We start from the raw sequence: 26,923 nt of genomic DNA on the forward strand, positions 1-26,923 counted from the left end.
ATTTGAGCCTGAGAGGGTTGAGTGAAGTCTTTAGAACAACTCTTTCTTTCATAAATGTTTGTGAAGGCAGATTGCATGGCTGGGTACTTGATTTTATACACTTGTGGCATTTGGAGTCAAAACATCTGAATTCAATGATTAAGAGGGTTTGGTACAATAATATTATATTCAGTACTTTAATGTATCTTAATTCATCATGTGTTTGAAAAAACACACACAAAAACAGAGACAGTCTGGCGTTGAGGCTTTTCTAGTTCCATTTTCACGTGAGGGTGCTGCCAACTAGGAGCTGCCGACCTGCACATTAGTCAGATTTATGGTTGGGATGCACTCATTCGCTTCAGGACTAATCTTATTTAGAGGATTGCGTGCTGGCCAGATGTGATTAGCCTGCTTTAGTGAGAGGTTTGTTTGCCATTTAACTAAGAGAGCAGCATCTGCCACTCGTATACTAAATTTTGTTTAAAAAAAAAAATAAAAAATTGTAACTAGGAAATCGTGCGAGCTGTGTCGTTTGTGGATTTCTAACATAAAACAAAAGAGTAACTCAAAGTAGTGTTTTTACTATATATTTGCCACCTTTTTTTGAGTCGTGACATTGATTTAATTATTTACGCATGATAGCAGCATTGCTCTGCTAATGTATAGGTCTTTTTTAACTTTTATTTATTTTTTCATTTTAATAAAAGTCGATTTAAAAATGTAAATCTGCCAGATTTGACCAAAGTTCATATACTTTGAAAGGTAATAAAAACACCTTTCAATCATTTGCTTTAAATTTTAAATATTTTTAAGTTTGTGTGTGCCCACTTCTGGATACTTTGTGTAAATTCATCAGTAAAAGTCACTGAATTTTATTGACATCTTGCATTAGTGGTTGCCACAGTTCACCGTCTTTTTGTGTATGCTTCGTTTTTTTAAATAGTTTCATTAGCATTAGCTCAAAGTGCACCTCTGCTCAACACACAAACACAGCCTTATGGAGCTCCTAGCATGGTGTTAAAGTTCAAGTAAAAAGAGCAGGTCAGACAAGGAGATGAGGACTGGCATTAGAATTTATTAAAGATTAATGACTGGAGAGAAGCACTTTGGAGAAGTTGTGTAATATTATCTTTTACTTCGTAAAAGGGAAAAAAGATGCAGTCATGCACTGCGACAGAGAGAGCACTGTTCTCTCATGTGTACTGGTTGCCTCCAGATACAGACACATTATGGGCTGTGAAATTCCCTCAAATAACAGAAGGCCAAGAGTTTAAGTTATGCAAAAGGCTTCTGATCTTTTGGTCAGCTTTATCCTCAAGGTACACAGTCTTTTAAGTACATTAGTCATTCAATAAAGGCATATTCACAGAGGTTGAAAGCAAAAAGCATTTACTCCCAACAGCTCCAGCGATCATTAGTGTGCAGGGAGCCAGTAACACTCCTTCATATTGAAATTGTTTTTCTAAGTCATTGATTTGTGTTCGTGTCTACAGAACCCTTTGCAACCTTAATCTCTTTTTGTGCGAATGGGATTAGGGTGGTCTCGGGTTAATCTCAGCGGGGTCTTACTTCAGTGAATGCCCATTAATGTTAGCACAAAGGTTAGCGCCACAGCAGCCATCGGTCACTAGTCGCGTTATCTCACCCAACACATGGTGTCCTTGGGATATGTTTTCTTTGTTTAGGGAACATCGGAAAGAGTTTGAATTAAAAGATTTTGAACGGAATTGCCACAGATGGCAGAATTGCTTATGGGAACACTCCAGATGGTGATCTCGGTGCAAAAAGTACAAAGAAAAATGTTTCTCTTCTCTTATTTTTTTTTTTTAAACCACATCATTTAAGCTGTATTCACAAATCTAAGGCAGTGCAAATACTGTGATTCATATACAGTTTGGACCCGGTGAAGTTAAAGCTTTTGAATGATGTTGCTGTAGATTATCTGAGACAGATATTTGAGTTTAGAGGGCACAACATTCATTAATGTGCATTTTATTTGCTCCATAAATCAGCATCATCAGTTTCTGTAAACTCACTTATTCTTCAGTCTGTGTCATAGCCGCAGACAGTTTACCTCAAGATCTTCCCCTGCCCTTTATTTCTCAAGCCGGTTTCTCCCAAGAGGGTTTGTTTTTAATGCAACTGCACCATTTTGCATATCAACACTAAAACCATCAGTGTGACTCACAAAGAAACAGACCAGTGTGTCTGAAGCTTTACTCATGGGAACAGATTTATTGGACTTGTCCCGCCTTTTCATGGCACACTTGCCTCGAAGGACAAGGATGTTATTAAATTGAGACATTTAAAAAAAAAAAAAAAAAAACTGTAATCAAAGTACTTACGCGAACCCTTCAATAAGCTTCCTTTTACAGTAAATCAGGCATTATACATAAATTAATATTTCACTTATTATGAATGATTTCTCTTCTAATTTGGCAGATTCACTTTGATTATGGTGGTGTGTCTCAAAGCACAGCAATCAGCCTTTTTTCAAGATCCACTTAAGTGTTGATGGATAATTGTGTAGCAATCAGAGGCTGGATTTGTTTTATGCTTTCTGTAATTGTCAAATAATCAGTTCATAGATGACAGGATTTGTTTATTTAATAAATACCATAACCCTCAGTAGGGCTGGGCCATATCATACCGTTCACGGTAATACCGGTATAATGTCGGGCAACGATAAGGAAAATGAAATATCGCGATAGAATATGGGTAAAACGCGCAAGCGCAGTGCCTTTGTTTTCATACGCACATATGTCGGAAAAAGCATGCCGGCGACAGAGAATGAGAAGGGCTAAAGCGGATCGTTAAATGAAACGGATGAACCAGAATTGGTTTGTAAAAATGCTGCAACTTCAGTGGTTTGGAACTGGTTTAGCTTTCGTCCGTCAGATACACAACAAAGCACTATTTTTGGTAGCGCATGCTAGCGGGCCATCATTATTACCGTGTTTTTTGGCACACTTAAAATCAATCCTTTGATTTTTCTGAAAATCGACAGTGCCCCTTATAATCCCGTGTGCCTTATGTATGAATTCTGGTTGTGTTTACTGACCTCGAAACAATTTTATGTGTCACACGGCGCTCGAAAATCTGTCAAATGTTTTAGTACGACTTTGCTAAGCTAGGAATCCGCACCGCTTGATGGATTGTCGGAGCATTACAGCTGTCGTAGGCTGGAGCCTCGCGGAGTGATACGTACTGTGCTTCAACATAATATTACCGTATTATGTGTATAACCTCTTTAAGTTTTGTGGATATTATACATGGTTATGCTGAGGGTATGTCGGCCAATTTCCACTGGAAATGCCTTTTGGTTAAACTGTCAGCAAGGAATTTGCATTTGCACTGTTAAATTTTTATATAACTTTAATGCACATAAAAACAGCTGCTTGTTTAAGTGAAATACATTTGATTTTTTTTTTTTTTACTTTTTGCACGAATAAAGTTGTGGAGTTGTAAAGTATTTTGTCTAGTGTCAATTATATCGTCAGTTATATCGTTATCGCAAATTTTCGAATGTATATCGTGATAAATATTTTTGGTCATATCGCCCTGCTCTAACCCTCAGGATAAATATTTACAGTATGTAGATTTTAGTAGCAGTGCAATCATATAAACTCAGACGTTCTAAACTTTAGGAAAAAAGTTAATGTGGATTGGCTATATGATGTCATACCTGGGGAATATTACGCTAAAGTTGGATGAAAATGAGGATGCTTCTTCTTTTATTTTTCCTTTTCATTTTCAAGCTTTAGTGTCTGTGAAACCATTCATATGATTTGGACGCTTTTAAAGAATATATGAGAAGCTGTAGACAGCATATCCTCTGCTTGAGTTTAAATGTCTCAGCAGCAATCAAATAGTTTCCCATGAAACATAGTACAAGCATTAACATCTCTTTGACATTTGATCGCAATTCTTTAGTCATCCTTGGATGTTTCATATGGCTGGCCATCAGTTAAAACTGCGTTTTGGCAAGTATTTAATTGTTGGTATTGTTGGTTGTTGACGTGCAACATTAAAATGATCCCAAGTCCAGCAGCAAATCTACAACTGAATGGCTGAAGAGAGAAGAATCAAGGCATTGCAATGCTTCTGTTAAAAAGAGACCTCTGTGTGATTAAAATGCTCCGAGGGGTCCTTAAGAGCTGTACATACATAAATGCCTGCACACCTTTGAACTGAACCAACATTATAAAGAAAAGTGGGGGGAAATTCCTCCACAGTGCTGTGAAAGACTGATATAGTCATTCAGCTTATCGTCTATTGAGCCATGCACTTAGCTTTTCATACAATGCCTCCACATTTCTGCTTGGTTTTTGTGAATTAAATAGGGGTACTGTGCAATATGTCATGCGGTGTTGATCATTTGAGGTTAGGTTTTTACCTAATTTTAAGATGATTACCAGATAATTGTGATGTGCTAAACATAAAAACATTGAAATAAAAGAATTGAATTTGAATTAGTTTTATTTTCTTTGGGGGAAATGTGTTTAAGTAGCGTGTGTACATGATAGTGTACATTAATTTAAAAAAAAAAAAAAAAAGCAGGGGTCCTGAATATTGATATTCAGCTTTGCTGTTTTTCTCACAATTCTGTGCCACAGTGAAAGTGACAGAGGTAGATTTCTCCCAGTGAAAATATGATTGCAGCAGATCAAATACAGACATTTATTTCTAGACTGAAAGGGTAACAAATCTCTGATCTGCAACAATTCAATAACTTGTCACATTGTCTGTTTGCAGTTATTTTCTTTAAATTCTCATGTTGCTTCCTTTCCTCCTCTCAGTTTATTTATTTCTCTTTGCTGAGATCAGTGAAGGTCAATGGTTAAGCACCAACAGTCACAACAAAGTGTTTAATTTATGTTAAAAGTAGCTTTATCACAATAGTGATAATAGTGATAAAGATATTTTTCTGATAACATGTCAAGCTCTTATAAAAAGTAATCGTTAATCATGTTTGTTTTGGTGACTTTTATGAGCTCAAGATTTCTAAAGGAGCTGAAATTTACTTTTTGGGCTAAAGCAAAGACTGCAGGTGCATTTTTCCCTCTTTCTCTGCCTGTCTGTCTTTTTTTTTTTTTATATTGGAGGTTGAAAAGTTTTCTGTGGCAGTTTTGTAGACTCCATTTAATTATTTATTTTGGTCCCCAAAAAGCTGAAGTTTGTTAAAGTAGAAAACTGCAAAGTAAGCAGGCCTGGCTGCGTTGCAGCCTACAGTGTCATCATGCTGGGATTTCCGAAAGCTGGCCCAATTATAATGTTTAGTATTTTTATCCAGAGCCTTCAGACAAGAGATAAGGAGACGGAGTACAGGGCAGTAGAGGTGTAGAATTTAAAGAAGAAACATAAACATATTAAAATAGAGATGGCAAGACATGAGCTACATATTCTCTATATATTGTTTTCACACAATAGACGTATTTTCATTTGATTCATTACTAACGGTGGAAAAAATAGATACATCATTTTCCTGGAGACACATAAGCTGCTGACTATTATTCAAGTTTGTTGACTGACAAAGGCCACATGAGCTAACAACAGCAAAATAACAACAAAGAAAGGAAAAGAAAAAGTCCGAATAGTCTATTAACATTTAAAGTATCTTCATGACAAACTTGTTCCAGCACGAAGAACTAAAGCTGCCACTGCAATCTGGAGCCGGTTTTGGCCAAAGCTGATTTTGTTGCTCAATTTTCCCCAAACGAATTTTCCAAAACTTTTGAAAACAGTCCTTAATGGCTCTGATAATCACCGTATTATCACAAACCGATTGCATGTCATTTCCAACTCCAGTCACAAAATGATAACATGCAAACTCTGTGTCACTGATGTCTGAGGCGCCAAAATCATTTTGAAGACCTGGTCCAGGTTTTCGAAGGAGCCATTGCCGAGGCAATGAGATTGCAAATTCATCACACGTAGTAACAATCATTTGTCCAGTCACATTCCTTTTTTTCGATCAATTGCACTAGTTTGTAATTAGTGCAGGAGATTTTTGGGAAATTTGCAATAAGTAAATGTGCATCATATCTCCAGGCTTCTGAATTCCAGGTAAAGCAGGGCGATATGACCAAAAATATTTATCACGATATACATTTGAAAATTTGCGATAACGATATAACTGACGATATAATTGACACTAGACAAAATACTTTACAACTCCACAACTTTATTCGTGCAAAAAAAAAAATCAACGTATTTTCACTTAAACAAGCAGCTGTTTTTATGTGCATTAAAGTTATATAAAAATTTAACAGTGCAAATGCAAAATCCTTGCTGACAGTTTAACCAAAAGGCATTTCCAGTGGAAATTGGCCGACATACCCTCAGCATAACCATGTATAATATCCACAAAACTTAAAAAGAGGTTATACACACACAATACGGTAATATTATGTTGAAGCACAGTACGTATCACTCCGCGAGCCTCCTGCCTATGATAGCCATAATGCCCATCAAGCGGTGCAGGTTCGTAGCTTAGCAAAGTCGTACTAAAACATTTTCCAGCGCCGTGTGACACATAAAATTGTTTCGAGGTCAGTAAACACAACCAGAATTCATACATAAGGCACACGGGATTATAAGGGGCACTGTCGATTTTCAGAAAAATCAAAGGATTGATTTTAAGTGTGCCGTATTTTCCAAAAAACACGGTAATAACAACGGCCCGCTAGCATGTGCTACCAAAAATAGTGCTTTGTTGTGTATCTGACGGACGAAAGCTAAACCAGTTCCACACCACTGAAGTTGCAGCATTTTTACAAACCAATTCTGGTTCATCCGTTTCATTCACCGATCCGCTTTCGCCCTTCTCATTCTGCGTCGCCGGCATGCTTTTTCTGCCATGTGCGTATGAAAACAAAGGCACTGCGCATGTGCGTTTTACCCATATTCTATCGCGATATTTCATTTTCTTATCGTTGCCCAACATTATACTGGTATTACCGTGAACGGTATGATATGGCCCAGCCCTAATCCCAGGTGCCACATCTTACAAAAAAAAAAAAAAAAAAAAAAAAAGAGTAAGAAAACGTAACTCTGGTCAAAGCCCAGGCCTGATTCTTCAGTCATTGACGAACGTTCATGTCTGACAACTGCTTTGAAGCCACCTCGCTTTACTCTGACATAAAACGGGCACCAGTGCAAAGAAATGAAAAAAGTCTTGGCTTTATATGTGAGCAAAAACATTGTACACAAGTTTGAAAGTAGATTTACAACACTAAACTTAGGCCATGTTTTGTTCAGTGTGTTGACTAATGCAAGATATTCCTGGAGTAAACATTAAGCTAAATCGTTTGTTCCACACTCGATATAGACATTTGTTTTGGTTTTATTCTGTCCTTTTTAAAAATTAATGACACTATACAGCCACTCGCCTGCTTTCAAGCTGTGCATCTCCCCCCATTTTGTCTTCTCCTTCCCTTCACGCTGACACCGGCAGCCTCTGAATTTCTAACTTGAAACAGCAAGCAATTTGTATGCAATGGAACATCATTACCTGAAAATGAATTTGATAGATGAGAGATGAGTTCCTCAATGTACGATCAGGTCTGAAGGTCTGTTTTGCACTTCAATAATAAAGCTCTTGTTTTGCATGTGCAGTCACTTGTTGACAAAACTGCCAATAGTAATGAAAGCACAGGCAGCACTTTTTCCATTTAGAAATGAATTTAAAGGTTGACTCTTTATTTTATCTTTGATTGGGCTTTCATGAGGTTGTTGCTATGGCTCTGCTGGCATGCATTCATTTAAAGCAAATATAACTTCGGTTGAAAATGTTAGCGTGCACATTTTAGTATGCAGAGTTGGGAGCAAGCCTCAATAGATCCCACGGGGCAATGAGTTTTATGGGGGTCCGGCCATTCATTAACTTGACAGGTTCTGTCAATTTTAAGACCCACAGTACCTGCAAATGTTGTTGCCCTTCTCTATTCTAGCACTTTACAAGTTGGCACCATATTAATTTATTTTTTCAGCTCACTTATAAAGTCATTTTATCAACAGTTGTTGACCATGTAGTTCTTAGATTTCATGTTTTATTTTGCAAAAGTGATAGAAGTAATTTTCTAATGCTTATTTTGATACCTGTGCTGCATAGCATAACTAATTATACTGAAGAATGTTCTTTTCCACACCCACATTTTCAGAAGAAAAGATGTACTCAGTCAAGGCTCTGTAAAAGAGCCACTCCGTCTTTTTCCTCCTGTGTAGCTCAATACCACGAAAAGCTTTTGTAGCGTGTGTTGGTTTCAAAGGCACACGAAGGCCACCTCCCACACTGAGAGCTCCACGGTGGACAAAGCTGGAGGACGCCCAACACTTGTGGTCCCTTCTCTTTACACCAGAAATGATAAAGTCAATCTGACCTCATGTCAACCAGTTTATAAAGTTATCTTCAGAGTTTTCCATCAGTACAGGAATCTCATAATGATGCTTGTGTCTGTGTTAGCTCTATAGCACATTTATAAGATGTACAATCCGGTCGTTAAGTGATGACGTGAGGAATCCTACTTCCGGGCCTAAAGTAGTCTGCGTTTAATATGGCTTTTGTGTTGTTAACATGTTTAATGTTATGTATTTTCTTCTATTTAATCTCAAAAAGCTCCTAAAACAGTCAGTGATCACTGTTGACCTCCCTCGGCTTTTATTACAGCTAATCATTTATTTAAGCTCAGTTTTTAAAACCTTAGGATGTAACTACAGCCCAGCCCATGCAGCAGTATATGAATGACTAACCTCGTATTGTGGATGGATTATCTCAGTTGTTCTCCTGGCTGAAGTTTGGTCCTTTTCCTGCATCCTGCCATGCGATTACATTTGTTCCTGACCACCGAGAACACTCAGTTAACTTTTATCGAGTGGAAAAAAAGTTAGCTTGTTTATATTTTGCTAACATAGCTGTGTCGCTGGCGGTCACGTAGCACATCATTATATACCAGCTAGCCAAACGTCAGTAACCCTACAAACGTCGCTGCTGTTTAGTTTTCTGTCTTCATTTATGTTGGAAGTGATAACAGAGCTGTACGTTTTAATTTGTTTTCAAAACCCCGCAGTCAGGACATGCTATATTGTATTTAGATAGAAGCTAGCGAGCTAACTTCCTGCTAACTTCTAACTCCGTTAAATGTCATAAATTCCGTTTTCATGGATGCCTGGATGTTAAACGCAATTGTTACACCTGGTAGAGCAGAATGCTGATCATTTTATTAAAGGTGAAAGACTTTTTAGACAGTTTTTCAACTCTCAGTAATGCCATAGTGATCGTTTGATATATGGACCTGCAGCGGAGTTTAGGCCCAGACACGGCTAGTGACGTCAGACTTAACAACCTGATAGCGACTTCTCAGTCACAAAGTAGCTCAACCCTAAACCGTACCTGCTTTATCATTTATTTGACTCTAGGTGATCTAGAAAGAATAGAAGTTAAAGGGACTTTCACATTAGCATCACTTTTTAGACCTGGAGGCTGACTACAGGACTGAAAGTTATTTTTGTTTTGTTTTGTTTCTTTGGGGAGTGTAGGGAGCAGGTGCAAGAGAACCTGGAGAGGTGGAGGTATGCACTGGAGAAAAGAGGGATGAAAGTCAGTAGAAGCTAGGAAGAATGAGAAGGAGGCAGGTGGAAACATGAAGTTGCAAGGAATAGAAGAAATGAGGGTGGATGAGTTTAAATACCTGGCATCAACCATCCAAAGCAATGTCCAGTGCACAGAAAGGAAGAAGTGAGGCAGTGTGGATTGAATGGAGATGAGTGTCAGGAAGGATTTATTAGAACGTAGCAGCAAGAACAAAAGAGAAGGTTTATAACATGTTGTTCATGGTTTGGAGATGATGTGGCACTAACAGACTAAAGACAGGAGGTGGAGCTAGAGGTGACAGAGTTGAAGATCCTCATATTTTCATTGCCGTGACCAGGAGGGATAAGATTAGAAATGAGGTCAGAGACAGCTTAGGTTGCGTGGTTAAAACGTGAGTTACATTTCTGCGTCAGATCTACAACTTAATTTCCATAACTGGAAACCAGTTTTAAGTCTATGATGCAACTGCAAGTCTGGTCAACACACACAATAAAGACTTGAATGGCATGGAAGCTTGCGGTGTAGGGATAAAAGAAATTTCCAGTTTCTATGTAAGTTAGGACGTAGAGTCTAAATCAAGCTTTAGAGAGATAAGCAAGACTGAGATGGTTTGGACAAAGTATCCTCCCAGGCAGAAGGAATTATAGCAAGACCACAGAGGATGTTCATGATTTAGTAAAAGAGAGCATGCAGAGGGTTCTTGTGACAGAAGATAAGGTTAAGGATAGAACCAGTCTTTCCAAAGTGTACCCTGGTTTTCATGGAATGTCAGCTGGAATACAATTCATCCACCTTCAGCGGCTTTCTAAATGGGTAAAACAGATATCGTTAGTTGATAGGTGAAGATAACAATAAAATACTAATTCATTTTTAACTGTTTGTTGTGGTTTATGCTTCTTTATTCTGAGTGTGTCCCCTTGATGTGTCGTTCCATGACCCCTCATGAATTTGCACCCAATATCTCAGCTTTCATTTATAGTCGCCAGCAGAGGCTCTAAAATTCTTTGACTGAAAGGTTTCAGAAGACGTGCTTGGATAACAAATATCTGGGGAAAATAGAGCCCATATCACAAAGATTCACATTCACACGGGACTAATGTAAGCGCAGGATCTCCGTGTTTAATAAATTATGGCAGGTAATTGGAGTTCTTTAGCTTTTAAATTACAAACTTGAAAGAATTGCACAAAATGTGGTTCACACACAACCTCCACTGTTATTCCAGATAACTGGTGCTCCCCAGTGAATGCTAGTCCTGTGAGCAGAGCTTTAGTGTTGGCACATTATGCAAAGTCTTTTCTATTCTATCTGCATGTCTTTCTCCAGCAGAACATAAAATGATAATTGGTTTGTATTCAACCTTTAGAGAGACACAAATTACCCTGACCAGAATTAAGATCTTTCAGTTAATGGTCAGAATCGTAACCACAGAGCTAAGGAAGTACTTAGGTTTTTTTTTTTTTTTTAATCTTCCCTTTTTCTTTGCTTTTTTCATTCTTCAAACAACAAATAAAATAATGCTCGTGCCGTGAGTTTATGAAAGGAGAGACTGCTCAAATCTCTGAACACGTAACCCCTTTTGCACATTTATTAAATTACCTAAATGGAGATATAAAAGACAGCTCTTGGAGAGAGATCCATGAGCCGTCATTATTTGGAACAGGTATAAATGTTTTTTTGCCTTTGCGCAGGCTCAGAAAACATATTGTACCACCAGCAATGGCCTTGAAAATTGACCACAGAGTCACACGATTTAGGTATACTTTTATACTTCCTAGAGATATCTGCTTGGCTTGATTGAAAACTGTTAGCTTGCTGAACTCAGACACCAGGCTTCTTGTTCTTGTTCACGAAGGAGCAGGGCAGGTTTTAGTGATGATTCTCTCATTTCTTTTCTATAGTACTGCCATGGGGGCATTACGTGGGTTGAGCAGGAACTCCTTATTTAGTAATTTAGTCATGTGTGTGACGGTGCAGGCTCTCCTGAGGAATCCTGTCTGTTTTCCACACATTTCCTTGGAGTAGACTTCTGTTACTGGGCAACCTGACAGTGACAGAATCTGGTCATCTGTTCCCGCCTCCACCCGTCATGCCTTTACATTTCTCATGTTTCACTTCTCTTGATTCATGCCCTTCTGAAATGTCAGGCGTGCATGAATAATCGAAGCGATGGAGAGAAGCATGTTGTTCGCCGTGTGTCATATGTTGCTGCGCAGTGAAACGCAGCAGTGATGTGAAGAATGTAATCGTGTTGAATCACTATGCATAATACTTTGTCAAATTTATATTTACTCTTCTATTCTGGTGTTCCCACCATAAATTTTTCATCTTTAATCATTTCTTTTCAAATTTGCAGTGCTTGCAAATTTTCAAATTAGTTCTCTCTTTTTTCCACTCAGGCGCTTGTTTGCATTTCATGATGTTTTTGATACTCGAAGGCTAATTTATAACCCGAGATCAATTAGTTGGATGCCAACAGTGCGTCTTAATAGAGGTTCATTTGTATGAGGGTTTTCATCTCATTAGCTGTGACTGTGTGAAAAATTCTGCTCAGCTCATGAATTATTCAACCGTTAATTCTCTTGTGTTTTACGCACACATAAATTTACTCCGCATAGGCACCTTCTTTGAAGGTACATTTCATGTATTTTTATTCCAAAGTGTCTGCCACATTGTAATTTTGTTGGGGTTTGGCTTCCTCCACAGAGGTACAAGCCTGGAAGGTGTGACGACATCCTCAAATGGAAGCCCCCCAACCTCAACTCCGTGGACTTTCGTCTCAAGATCACCAAAGTCGGAGGAGAAGGGTACGTCACTGTTGCCAGGGAAACGCTCTGCCTGAGGAATCCAATAGCACCTATGATTTTGTGACACACAGGAGTACTCAGAGACAACCACATGTGCACACATGTGTAAAGTCCAAAGCACACACATTGAATTTCCTTGACATTCATCTTTCAGTTTCTATTTCATCCCATTTCTTTTCTCCTTTCAGATTTCCCTTCTGCCTCAGGGTTCGCTTCCTTTTACAGCAGCACAGCTAATGCATGAAAAGTTCATTTCTTTTCCATTTTGCCTAAGCACATTTTTTTCCAGAAGTGCCAGAAGTTTCGTATATGCTGTATGTGCTTTGTGCTCCTCTTTTTCTTGCTTTTTTCTTTTATTATCCTCTGCTACATAAATTATTCAGCTCCACTGATGTTCGCTCTAACCATTACCCAAGTATACATTACAGCTCCGCAGAAAACAATTCTATACTGGGGAGGGGGAAATCGGAAGGTAATAAAGGCTTACAAATGTGTTTCTTGGGAGGCAGGGTGGTGCAGTGGTTAGCACTGTCAAATTGCAGCTAAACGGTTCAGAGATTAAAGATGCTGGGCGACCACGGCGTTTCTTTTGTTGAACAGTCTTTTTATTATATTTTTGCCATAAAAGAAAATATAATACAAACTATAATAACACAAAATAAGGAAACTATTTAAACATACTCCTCAAACCTCCCTCACCTTGCCCCGGTAATATCAGATCAAAAATATGAACATTGTTAGATATCATTGACATATTTTCTCAGTAATATATCAAAATAAATCGTTGTTTTTTTACAGTAATAACGTTACGGTTATGCGTTAATAATAATAACCTGCCATCCTTTTAACAAAGCTTATAAATGGAATAGAATAAAATTTCCCAACAGATCCTTTAATTACATGTCTGAACTTTTCTATGATGATATGATATGATCCTTTCATCCAGAAATAATACAACTTTTGACCAACTACTCTGGTCTACTCGTAAGAGCCAGGCCATTTCTGTGTGTAGTTTGTGTGTTTTCCCTGTTCCAGTTTGCATTAGTTCGCTCCCATTTTTTTCTCCCATTAAAACTATATTTGCTCAAGAACTCGAGACTCTAGACCAGGTTTGGAGATTCACACATGTACTTCCATGAGTGCATGATGCCCATGTGTTCATTATGAAGTACCTGCTATATTCTCACATGAGCTTCATAAGATATCACACTGACTTTATGCTGGGAAGCTGGCAGGTTAAAGACCAGCTGATGGCCCATCTGACTTCACCAGACATTTGCACTTCCATCTGGTAACGTCTAAATAAGTTCTGGGCTACAGAGCATGTGTGAAAATGGCTTACAGTAGGTTAATTCATCATTGTGATTCAAAATCGCTGTCTAGGAATTACCATGCTTCTCACCAAATGTCATCTGAGATGAGCCCCTGGTCTTTCCACTTTGATAAGTAGTTGAATGGATTTATGTTTTGACCACATTTTATTCAATTTAAGCTCAGTATTTTATTATTGGACTAAAGGAGTAGCTTCGCATTACTCACAGTTCGAAATATGGGACCTTAGTGAAGTCCTGTATTTCAACTTTTGTCTGAAAAAATCTGTTTTACTCTTCCCTCTCTAATATCGGGCTCCTTTTAAACAGTCTTCCTTCTGATTGGCTAACCTCTGCAAACAGATGGTTGAATCAGTGGGTGGAGCTTCTGTGCTCACAATCAGAGTTGTGTGCCTGGGATATTTGCAGTCTTTGACATTGACCTGTTTAGAACAGAGTACTTGGAGCAATCAAAGCAATTATATGCATATATAATGACTTCATCATTTGAAAGATTAGATTAGATTATATGAAACTTTATTAATCCCTCGGGTGGGTTCCTCCGGGAAATTCCGTTTCCAGTACCGCAGCACCGACAGATACAATAAACGGGAATGAGAGCAAGGATATACACAGTCGAATATAAGAAAAAATATTGCGAGTATTGCACAGTGGAGGAAAAAAGCACTACAGCTCAGTTGTTCCCGCCCTCCTTTGTCCCCCTGTTTCCCCTCCCTCTCTCCTCCAACGAGGAGTTAAACAGCTTGATGGTGTGTGGGACAAAGGAGTTTTTAAGTCTGTTGGCTCTTGACTTTGGGAGAAGCAACCTGTCGCTGAATCGGCTCCTCTGATTATTTACGACTGTGTGCAGAGGATGCCAAGCATTGTCCATAATGTCCAGCAGCATCTTTAATGTCCTTTACTCTGCCACTGTCACCAGGGTGTCCAGCTTCATGCCGACCACAGAGCCAGCCTTCCTGATTAGTTTTTCCAGCCTGGATGAGTCCTTCTTTGCTGTGCTGCTCCCCCAGCACACCACAGCATAGAACAGTACTTCTGCAACCAACGACTGGTAAAACATCCTCAGGAACTTCCTGCAGATGTTAAAAGACCTCAGCCTCCTGAGGAAGTAAAGTCTTCTTTGGCCTTTTTTATACAGGTGCTGTGTGTTGCATGACCAGTCCAGTTTGTTGTCCACACACAGCCCGAGGTACTTGTATTGTCCACCTCCACCTCCTCTTCCTCTATCTGACTTGGCAGTGGACCTAGTCTGGACCCACAACCAGTTCTTTGGTCTTTGAGGTGTTGAGTTGCAGGTGGTTTGTGTGACTCCATGTGACAAAGTTCCTCACCAGACTGCTGTACTCCTCTTCCTGATCATCCCAGATACACCCCATGATGGCTGTGTTGTCCGCAAACTTCTGAATATGGCATAATTCAGAGTTATAGCAGAAGTCAGAGGTGTACAGGGTGAAGAGAAGAGGGGACAGCACAGTGTCAGACATGATGTCTTTCAGCCTGACGTACTGTGGTCTGTCAGTGAGGTAGTCGGAGATCCAAGCGACCAGGCAGGGGTCCACCTGCATCCTGTTTAGTTTTTCCTGAAGCATACAGGGCCGGATTGTATTAAAGGCACTGGAAAAGTCAAGAAACAGGATCCTGACCGTGCCTTTTCCCTTGTCCAGGTGTGAGTGGGCTCTGTGTAGGAGGTACAGGATGGCATCCTCCACTCCGACATCCGCCTTTTAGGCGAACTGTAGTGGGTCCTGGGTATGTTGTACCTGTGGTCGGAGGAGGTTGAGGAGGAGCCGCTCTAGGGTCTTCATAAGATGTGACGTCAGTGCCACCGGTCGGAAGTCATTCAGCTCATTGGGCCGGTTCTTTTTGGGGACTGGGACAATGGATGTCTTCCAGAGGGCTGGCACTCTCCCCAGTCGCAGGCTGAGGTTGAAGACTCGTTGTAGCGGCTCCCCAAGTTCAGCAGCACACGCCTTTAGCATCCTAGGACACACCTTGTCTGGGCCTGCTGCCTTCCTGGGGCGAAGCTTCCTCAGTTGTCTCCTGACAACTGGGGAGGAGGGGGATGTCATAGTGTCAGGGAGGGGGAAAAGCGGGAAGCGAGGGAGGTAGGAAAGTAGGGAGAGGGCTCTGTAGTAAAGGTGAGGGTGGGGGGGCTGTGTGCAGGTCAAACCTTAAGAATAAGAGAATATATTATATATAAAAACAAGAAAAAGCATAATACATTGCCTTGAAGAAAATGAATTAAAGGAATGCATTTCCCTTGTTAAAGTACATTTGATTTTGAACAAAATCTAATCGTGCACCTGCAGATCTGCAGGGTAGATATGCACAAAACATTGTGTTTATTTGTTTTTTTCCCCAGAAGACAAATTCAAATAACTCTTCATCTTTTCAATTTGTCCTCTTGTGCCAGTAGGAGGCTGGCGTTTGTGGTTTGGAGCGACTTAAAAATTATTGGATGGATTATTCTGCAGTTTCATAGGTGCTCATTTCCCCCCTGGGGGGGGAAATTCATCACTTCAGTGTTTCTTTCAACCATCATCAGGTCACAATTTTATTATCTCCAAAAGCAATGGCATTCTCGATAGCTTCAGCTCTGGTGTTTGCAATTTACCAAACATTAAACCTGCGGAAACTTGCCTTGTAACTTTGACTTGGCAGTTGCAGTAGATCAAAGCACCGCTGGGCCTGGGTAAAGTCTCACAGAGCTGCTAGCTTGGCTGTAAGATCCAGTGCTCTTTTTTTCTGTTTCTGCACATCCTTCAACTCTGTGTTCTTTTCTGCTGTCCAGTCTGTGAGTGCTGTCTGAGTCGCTGTCAGCTTTCTGGAAACACTGCCTTTTCCTTCGAGAGCCAGCTGACCTTAGTGACTGTCCCAGCTTTATAGCCACGAGCCTGCTACCATTTACCTACAGCAGACTGCGAGGATGGCAGCAGAGTATAGTCACTCATTCTACTCCGAATCCAGCCAGCAGGCCCACTAGTCAGCGCCTTGAGTCCTCCCTGTGTGTGTAGGAGAACACAGACGGTTATTGTTGCCATTTGAGAATGTTCTGATATTTCCCCAAAAGATGATTTTTTTTGTTTTTTGTTTTTTTGTTGGCAGATGAGCTCTCAACAGACCTCAGTATAGCTTTTCAAATCTCTTCTTAGTCAGAGAGAGAGAGAGAGAGAGAGAGAGAGAGAGAGAGAAAGAGAGGCATGTACGGAGGTAACAACTGTTTATTCATCAGCCCACACAATCAATCTTTGAGCACATCTTTGCGTACCACAGAGGCATACAGCCTTGCAAGTTTTATTGCCATCTCTGAAAGCAAGCACAGAGGCAGACGGTGGTTATTGTGTGACAGGAGAGGTGGAAAACAAGGAAATGGAAAGATGAAGCAGCAAGTTGTGTTGGTGGACATTGCCAGTGCCCTCTCCCAAGCATAGAACAGTCTCGACTATTGTACAGATTACTTGAATTATGGATAATTCGAGTCAGTATTCTCTCTGAAGGCAGGATGAGTAATGGTTACATCATCTCTTTTTAGGTGTGCAGTGATTTTAAGAACTTAAAAAATGGAGAATGGTCCAGTCTAAATGGCTTGGATTGTCTCTGTAGAGCCCAGAGCCCAAGCTTCTCATTACTACTCTTGTACTCTGGGGAGTTGAGTGTCATTACCACATTGCAACCATATTTTGTGTGTGTAAAGGATCCACAGTCAGACCTCACAGTCAAGTACCTGCCTTGGAAATGCACCAGAAAAGTCAAGAGCAACACAAAGTCAATGCTGTTGAATTTTTGTACTTTACTCTTTTACTGAACTGTTGAGATCTATCCACTTTTGCATCCAGAGAGGAAAGATTTAGACTGTAATTTAGGCTGAACACGGTGTCAGAGAGTTTGTGTTCACTTATTATGTACAAACAATTAACATACATCGCCTTTTAGAAGCAGCACAGAAGGGTTTGGAATATACACCCACTATAAATCACCAAGTCTGCTGTGAGCTTGTAGCAATTCATCCTTCAGCACAAAGACGAAGGATTCTGCGAACTAGTGTCTTTGAATGGAATTCTGTAGATGACATCTGAAGCGCGGACCACAAGGACATGCAGCTGTATATAGCTGTTACATTTAGACTTCATTTACTGTGCAAGATTCAGAATACTGTTCAAGTGGATCTTATTGTGCTTATTCTTATGTATGGATATCTATATGATTAATACAACAGTTGTGGACGATGTCTATATCCTACAGACAGCGGATGAGGCAAATAAAGATTTATCCGTGAATCATGCTAAGCTATACAAGTTACCATATTATGTTAATTTTTACCATTTATTTTTATATTGAACAAATAAACTCACGATCATCAATTAGTCCATCTCTTTATATTCGTTTTTTTTATAGATACAAGTGTATATAGCCTGCACTAGTCCCATATGTTATATCTGCTGCAGTTTGCAGGGCTGTGTTGGTAGGTTGTAGACGTAAGAGATAAAGAAATTAGAAGATGACTTAAGCAATTAGGAGATTAATTTAAGAGCTCTTTATAGTTTCACAGCAATACCTGAAGTTACTGTGGGGTGCCCCTAATGATCTCTTTGTTTTATGAAGGCTCAGTAATTTCTAAATATAGCTGTGGAGCATAAGAAAACATCAAAAGTTGCATTTCTGATAACTGTTTTTGTCTGACAACAAAATCTTTAACTACAACATGTGAACATCAACTAGGTTGCGCTCTGGGTGGATCTGAGTGTCATGGTAATGAATTACTAATCATACTTGAGCTCAACGGAGCTTCTTTCCCCTATCAATCTGTCAAGATGTCATATAAAAATTTATATAGTACGTTAGAATTTTAGATATTTTTTGTGGAGGCTGATTTATGTAACAGAGTAATGTCCCAGTGTCACCCCTAGATATATGTTGTAATAGTGTATCTCGTGAAGCCATATTGGATAAATTCAGGGTTGTTTTAAGCTACAAACCCAAGAAATTACAGGAGATCGTTTGCATTAGACACACTCTCGTTGCTGAAAATAGTTTAGTTTAGATGAGCCAGCTGCCTGAATGGAGCATGCGACGCCCACTTTATGACAGTGACGAACACTGTTGTGACATCAGAGGAATCGGGCATTGTAGCTGTCCGGTTGAAGTCATGTCACTGTCTGATGTGACTGAGTAGGGTATTTTGCACCTGTGTCAGAGGTTGTCCAAACTGGTTGCTGTGCATGTTCAAAAATGACTCTCTTTTATAGTTGTTTGCCCTAATAGGGTTTAGTGAAGCTCAGTTCAACCTCAGAGCGTCTAATGGCTTTCCATTGAGGAAATAGCTCAGATACAGTGACCAGAGTATTGGTATGAGGGTAGTGGTGCATGATGCAGTATTTTATCATGCTTCAGTCCTAGTATTAACATTTTTTTAAACATATGTTTGTGTGTTTGTTTTTCATTGATACTGAGTCCTATGACCCTTTCTAATCTCTTGCTTAATTTACGTTTGATCTTTTGCTTCTGTTGGAATAGTGTTCAGCTACTATAGTTCCGAGTTCATGCTGTTTGCAGACTGCATTGACATTTAACAGCGCCTTGGTTGTTTGTACAGAATCTCCCGCCTTGTTCTGTGTTGAAAACCTTTTATTTTTCTTCTGTATGGTTAAATTCTCTTGTTGTAGCACTGTTCGTCTCACCCCAGCTCAGAGGAAAATTGATGCTTTGGTGTAATTTACACATGATCCTGTAAGTGAAACATCAGCTTAGAGCTGTGCAATAGTCTGTGAACCACAACAAGAGTCTCTGCTTTAGAGACTGTGTTGCAAACCTTATCTGTTTCTGCACCTTTTGTATGGCCTCTGGGACTATCTCATGGATGCTTTAGGAGAAATGGTGTCAGCACAAGGGCACTTTTCTTGTTTTTGAATCCTGCGTGTTTACAAAAGTGGTCACAATGTGTAGGTCCAAAGTAATAGTTGAGGTAATGATGGGACTGGACACACTGTTGTAAGATCTTGGCGCTGGACAGTGTCCATCACGGCATGGCTATTTGGCGCTTTTAATGTCTCCTGCTGCTTCCTTCCTGCCTCTGCTAGCTATCATTAGACCAGAGGGGGTTGAAATGGATGGAAAGATGGTCTCCAATTTCAGCTCCGACTGAAATCTGTGTGCTGGATCAGACTGTGTAACTGCACTGTTGTTTAGCCGTCACTTTAGCTCAGCGGCCCCCTTATTTTCATTCTAAAAATGGTTAACTAATATGAAGCCAGTGCCAATGCTTGTATGCGCAGTCTGTGGCACACATAGCATCAGACAAAGTATCTGGAAATAACTACAGGCACATGGGGGTGTTTTTGGTGGAGCATGCTGGGGAACAGTATGTGATTAAGACATCTGTTGGTGAGCTGTGAGACACATGTTTGTCGAATTGAGAGCTGCGCACGCAAGATCAAAACCTTCACTTTAAAACCCAACAGCCTGTTAAGATGACAATCACCTGGAGATTAGTTTTATACAATGTCCATGATGTTGTTTAGTCTGTATGTGACTTAGACTTTATTATTGCATTGCACTATAAACACGCCTATACTCTAGTTTAAATAACATCAAGCTGTGCCGAGTGACAGAAGGGCTTCGAGAGGTGTAATCTCACGTCTCTACCATTCTGTTACTAGCTGCAAAATGCAAGCGACATAGTGATTTCTTTGCAGCTCTTACTGAGATCCTGTGCTGAGTGTGTTGCTGGTGTTAACTGGGATCATTTTGTCTTTGCAGGCTACTACCACAGACCTTTGGCTTCCTCTATGTTGGCAACTACGACAGGCCCTTTGCGCAGATGAAGGTGAGAAATAAAATAAAGCATTGTACCAAAAAACCAAAGCCTCCATCATCATCCAGCTTTAAATTAGCTTTGTGTAAAATGTCTGTTTTTTTTTTGTTTGTTTTTTTAAAAGGTGTGTGGTTAGGCAAAACTGCAGTTGAATATAAATTAGTCCTCCAACCACTTTTACAAGTGTAATCTTAATTTTCCTTTTCCATTAACACATTTTCTCATATTTTAAAATCGCCGGTTTCCCAGTTAGCTTCAGGTTTTACTTCCAGTGGCTCCATTGTGTAGTGGTTTGTGCAAAGATCCCAGGTTCAATCCCCAGAAAAAGCACAAATTCCTGATCTGTGGCACAACCTGCTGTGAAAAAGGAATCAGCCGAAAGTAGCTTTATTTCTATTTCTAGAACCTCTTAAGTCTTCACGTGTGCTTATTATATACATTCAGTGTAATATTTAATCAGATCATATTTTTTTTTCTGCCTACTGCTCACATTTTTAAATTAAATAGCTGCAGTTTCCTTTTTCTTACAAAAATACCTGATCTCATTAGTGAAGGTTAAACTGTTTGCCCAGATATTTCAGTAAATGTATATGTGTGTTTGATAACATGGAGTTTGTAGGAGAATTGTATATGTACATTTAATATATCTGCAGTACCGCGCTGATAAAATGTGTTATACCACCTACCATAAAACAATAAAATAACGATATTTTAGAAATCCCAAATTGGACATTTTTAAATCCAAATTGGAACAACTACACTTGACTTCTCTGAGAAGAAGAAATTAATCAAGCATAACATTCAAATGCTAAATTTTGGGCAATTTATTAATTAATATCAACACCTTTTCTATGAAAGTTTGGCCTTTTTTTGTTTCATGTCAGACATGTACTGTTGGAAAGTTACTCTTACAGAATGAGTACGCACTATGTGGCGTTTCATCATGCTTGTGTCATGTTAAATTGATGCATGTTGCTGTAAAAAGTGGTAAAAAAAAATGCATTTGGAAGCTCCACATAACAGTGATGTTCAGTTCAACGGGTTTCATAGTTGCATAATGTCTGCTGTGTGTGAATACACAGTTGAGATGACATCATCAGACATTTGACCCACAGCAACACAGACTCAGTCCTGTGCACTCCAGTGATAGCTACCATCTCATCACCATCATATATAGGTTAGGGTCCATTAGTTTAGAATGAAAATTCGCCAGTCTGAGGCAGCTGACGAGCAACATGTGTTTCCATTTGTTTTACTTTGCTGTAAATTTCCACGAAATGACTTGTAGCATTTGTAGCCTTTTCAGTCATGGTTCAAAAACACAGTAAACAAGCTTTTCTTTTCCCTATCGTATCGTCTTGTCGTGCCAGATTCCCATGTATCAGCCCTGGGCTCTGTCACCAAACACGGCAGATTCTGTTTACTGCTCGGTCTCTAAGCTTCTCACGGGGTGTCGGAGCAAAAGCTGCAGCCCCGGGGTCATCCTCTGTCAGATTACATGTTGTTATTTTTGTGGTAAAATGTGTTTTACAGTAAGTCCAAATGTGAATATGCTAAAAATGGTAATTACTTGTCATCGCAGGACTTGATGACTTGTGGTTTTAGTCAGAAAGGCTGTTCCTGATAAATCTGACACCTCTACACAGCCTGTGTGTGCGTTTGTTGTCTGCTGTGCTCTGTCACACAATGGTTTTGACATTCATCGCCTGCCTTGTGGCTGTGCTAGTAATTTCAACGTGCCTATTAGATGCATTTGGAGGCATATCCAGTTTCCACTATATTGAAATCCGTTTAGCTGCTGTTGAGAGAAATCAAACCAACTTTGTCTGTGATAGGAAAAATGTTGTAATCTTCACGAAAACTTGTTTTATTGGCTCAGTCTTCCAATTCAGTTCCTTATTGTTGTAATTTCTTACATTGTTTGCACCTACAGGGTATAGGTAAAGTGAATATTTGGAAGGGATGTTGTCTGAGAATTTATCAGCTGAGCGCTTCAGAAAGAAGTCTGCTGTCTCACAAATATTGCGAGACAGCAGACTTCTGGAAAACATTTGTGTGGCTCTCTAAATGCTGTTTGGAATTAATGAGTATTTACTGAAAAATGGTCTAATTATAATAAGCATGTCTGGACTTATTTATGACTTGCTGTTTGTTAAAAATTCAGCTGTAATTAGAATTTAGAAAGAAATTTCATGAAGCCATGTCCATCTAAATAAAAACAGTAATGTTCTGGAAACAGTTTAAGTCAAGTCAGTGCAATTACAAGCTAAAAAAAACAAGTACTAAAACTACTCATAACAGTATTTATTTTATCATATTTATTTATTTATAGCAGTATTTAATGTTTTTCCTGTATTTTCTTATCCCCATCCCAAATTTTGCAAACATGTTGCTCACATTAAATTCATCATGAGCATGTTTTTCAAAACACTACAAAAAATGTTGGTTTCTTCCTTTTGGTATGTTGTTTTTATACTTTAATTAAATGCACAGTATGAATCATTTGTAAGTTTGTGTAATTTTTCTTTTTTTCTTTTATCATTTTAGCTTTTTTGGAAACAGGATTTTATTTGTGACCCGGGTTAGGCCACAGGCCTAGAGACTGGTTGATGACTCTCTTGGGACCGCCACTTGCTTTGAAATGAGTATTCTCCAACTGGTTGCTGGAGGTTACCGGCAGTCACTGTGAAATAGATTGCTAAAGCCCCTTTCACTAAGGCTGAGAGACCCATCAGGGACCCCCTGACAGCCAAAGGTTGCTAGGAAACGATGGGCAGTCCTTGACCGGTTAGCAGGTGGTTGCTGTAGGTTGAGTCACCAAGAGTGTGCTGCACTGAAAACCTCCTTACGATTGATTTGGTCACTGGCAGATTGCTGTGGGCGCCCATGGTATGCATGGAGGATGCTGACTTGTGAGAAAACACTCACCAAGCTGTGATGAAACTGAAAACGTGTATCAGAAATAGAAAAGTGTTACATAATTAGACCTTTATTTGTTGACTATACAGGTTCACAAACTGGGGTTGACTCACATGCTTGGGTTGTCGTTAGTCCTAGACTTTCAAAAACATTTCCACCGTGACGTCAGCATTTGGTTTGCGGGTTGCCATTTTGAAGCATCAAGTTTGCATTTCTGCCATTGCCATTTTATTTTTGAACCAGAAGCGATCATAATTGGGCAAGAGGATGGAGTAGCACCCAAAACCTGGTTGCAGAAAAATACTCAATACATTTGAACTCTGAAATTTGTCACTACAGGATTGCCTGGACCACAATCTAGGGACCACCCACTGGTCCCACATGGACCACTATTTAGCTAATGTCATTCATTTAAAATCACGAATGATATTTTGGCTCATGGAAAGAATATTTATTTAGTATTTCATAGAAACACTTTATGAAATACACTTTTTTGGGACTCTGTCGAAGCTGGAGATGTTTCAAGGCAGTCATCTTGCACTTCTGGACTAGCTTGATTTTTTTTTTCCCAACACAGTGGATATGTGGGTTTTTCATAGAAGTAAGGTCTTGATGTTTTTTTCACATACTTAGTCTGTTTGAGTCAAACTCTGGTTCATTTTCCACCCTTGTTTTGCCTTAAAAATTTGGAAAAGAAATGCATAAAAAGAAAAGAATGCAAAGTAATAAATTTTACAGCTTATCTGCTCCAAAGCAGGGCATCTTCTATGTGTACGTTTTTGTTGCTCCTACTCCAGATGCATCTTGCCAATAAGTGCATTGAACTTCTCATGTGGTTTATTATTGATGCATTTTGACTCCTTTGGAGTTTGACTGGAGTTGCGAAAATGAATCAAATGTCATACACTTTTGTTACATGACTTAATTTCAAGGCATTCAGACTTCGGGTCTAATCAAAACACCTACGTCGGTGTGTCTTTGCTTTGAGGAAGTTGAGATTTGAGAGTTTATCAGCGTGGAATTCACCTGCTGAGCGCTGAATTGTAATTTATACGACTTCTTATGTATTTCTAAGTAAGCGAACAGTTACGCAAAGACATATTTTATTGTGTTTAATCTGTGGCAGGACTTTATTGAAATGTTATTGAAGTGATTTGGATTTTTCAGACATTGTTTTTTAGACTTTTCCTGGATATTGTTGAATCTAAATTGTGGGATTTTAAAAAAAAAAAGTATGAATACTGTGTAATTAAAAGTGCTGTCACAGGAAAACACTCAGTCATGCTGCAGAGCAAAACAAACCATTCAGTTAAGTTTGAGAAGTTTTTGGAGCAGTTGTTGTTTAACTGCCAGATTCGACAGTGCGCCGCATGCCTGCTCGCCTCTAATTTGCCTCATTTACACATTATTACCTTGTTATGCTCATCTTTCTTTTTCGATGCGGCAGCCAATCTGAATGTGTGGGATAATGATTGTTATTATACATATTCACCAGAGACCTCAATCCTGATGTCATCTCGCACATTCAAAAGGAGTCGTGGAGTGGTCGGAAGTCCCATTTGTTTGTTCTGGCACAGCTATTCAAGGGCACATATAGCCGTAATTACATAGTAGATAATGCAGCTGATCTGTGACAAATATTTTAACTTTACTACTGAACATTTCTTGTGAGTCATCCTGTTGAATTGTGTGTGTTTTAGTGGAAGCTAATATTAATAGGGAGGAGATGTTACCGTATTCTTTTTGAGTATGCATCATATATTAGGATTGAATATTGATACAGTCTATCCAGAATCTTATTTCCTTCGAGGGTGCGTTTGTTCATAGTCGTACTTTTGCATCTTATATCATTTCCACACTTATACGTTATTTCATCCAGTTTCTCGTTATTAAAATGGGCCGGGGTGCTGCAGTGCCGCAGACCTCCGGGCCCCTTCTGATTAAGTCGAGAATGAAACAAAGGCAGGGTCAGTCGCAGAGAGGCGTGATGGGGAAAATAAAACAGCTATTCAAGGAAATTACAAACTTTGTTTATTCGTCTGACATCATACTGTAGCATAATGCGCTCGTACAATAGTCCCCACAGGATCCAGTATTTGATAAGGAAGCAGGGCGACTGCCTGCGTGCTGTGTACAGGTTGGTAAAAGGTCAGATATCATAAATTCCAGTAGTCTGGAGCTAATTTTGGTCCCACTGCTTCTTCTTCTTTTTTGCACGGTGTAGTGAATCTCGAGCAGCTCGACTTGCGTGAAGTGTTTCCAGCTGGGCGTCGTGTACCTGGAGTCCAGTGTTTTAATGATGCATGAAACTATACATTTTTACACATAAGTTGTAACGGCCGCCGTTTTCTTTGTATTTATTACACAGCGTGCTGCGGGGAAAGGCCTGTTCTAACGTTTGAGCCTAAGGTTTATTTGTTAGCACCTGGCGGCTCTTTTTTGCTTCTCATCCGTAAATACTCTGCATACTCTTTCACGCGATTCAGTCTCAACAGGATCTTGAGCTTTATTGTGAAAGGTGTATGTGGAAAATAAACAAGCGGACACGCGATGGTTTTACCGTCGTTGTTGCTAACGACAACGCATAAAAACAGGCTCTTGTCCGTCCGTAGTGTAGTTATATTAAATATAAGAGAAAGAGAGAACTTTAAGAAATTAATATAGCCACTACAGTGACCATCAAAACGATGAAAAAATATTGCCGTAAACAGTTTATTTTGCGACACCACGAAGCAAACGATAGACTTTTTTATATCTTCATTCGATATATATCATTATATCGAACAGCCCTATTTGTAACTTGAACTGCCTGAGGTCAGCGCTACTATAAACTGCCTGACCAGAATAATAAAAATTGATACACAGGACAAGATAACAGCATTGTTACCTTAATGATTGGCTATTTTTATTTTTTGCTGCTGCATATATGAAGCGATAATGCCTTAAAAATTTTAAATCAAAATTTCTAAACTGTGGGAGACAGAATATATTACCGGGGAATTAACATTGTACAGTCACAAGAAATCCTTAGTGGGATTATCAGATGACACACTGGCACTGTACCACTAATGTGAATGGAAATTGCATTCATTAAGACATAATCACGTCATGAGTAATTAGTCTTTTTATGAACATGAGCCTGGATATTAAAAATACAACTCTCCAGCATGCACGATGCTGTGAAAAGGTTTCAGGAATCAGATTCAGACTTTAGTCACTCCCTGGAAATCCTGTTCTGTTTTCTTGCGATTGTTCTTCTGCAGTGCTCAGAACAGCAACCCTATATAGTGTATATGCTATAGTGTCATTTTGTGGAAGTGGATGAACTCGCAGGTGGAGGGAAAAACAAAAAATGACTTATATCCAGCAGACAGTACCACAAAGGTACACACCATGGTTCATGTCGTTTCAGCTGAGTGTTCTACACAGGACGCTGTGGAAATGGAGCTCTCGTCAACAACGATGATGCTCGACATGAAACAA

The 26,923-nt window shown here is 39.4% G+C and overlaps 1 protein-coding gene across 1 annotated transcript in view; it reads left to right on the forward strand.

Moving 5' to 3' along the window:
• Positions 1–26,923, forward strand: part of rngtt (RNA guanylyltransferase and 5'-phosphatase) — a 105,944-nt gene that overhangs the window by 70,761 nt on the left and 8,260 nt on the right. Inside the window, exons 13-14 of the mRNA XM_040018339.1 lie at positions 12,279–12,379; positions 20,467–20,533. Coding sequence (XP_039874273.1) covers positions 12,279–12,379; positions 20,467–20,533 — 168 coding nt within the window. The remainder of the gene's footprint in view (positions 1–12,278; positions 12,380–20,466; positions 20,534–26,923) is intronic.

This window comes from Simochromis diagramma, unplaced genomic scaffold (genome assembly GCF_900408965.1).
Source record: "Simochromis diagramma unplaced genomic scaffold, fSimDia1.1 OVJJ01000802.1, whole genome shotgun sequence".
Taxonomy (NCBI): domain Eukaryota; kingdom Metazoa; phylum Chordata; class Actinopteri; order Cichliformes; family Cichlidae; genus Simochromis; species Simochromis diagramma.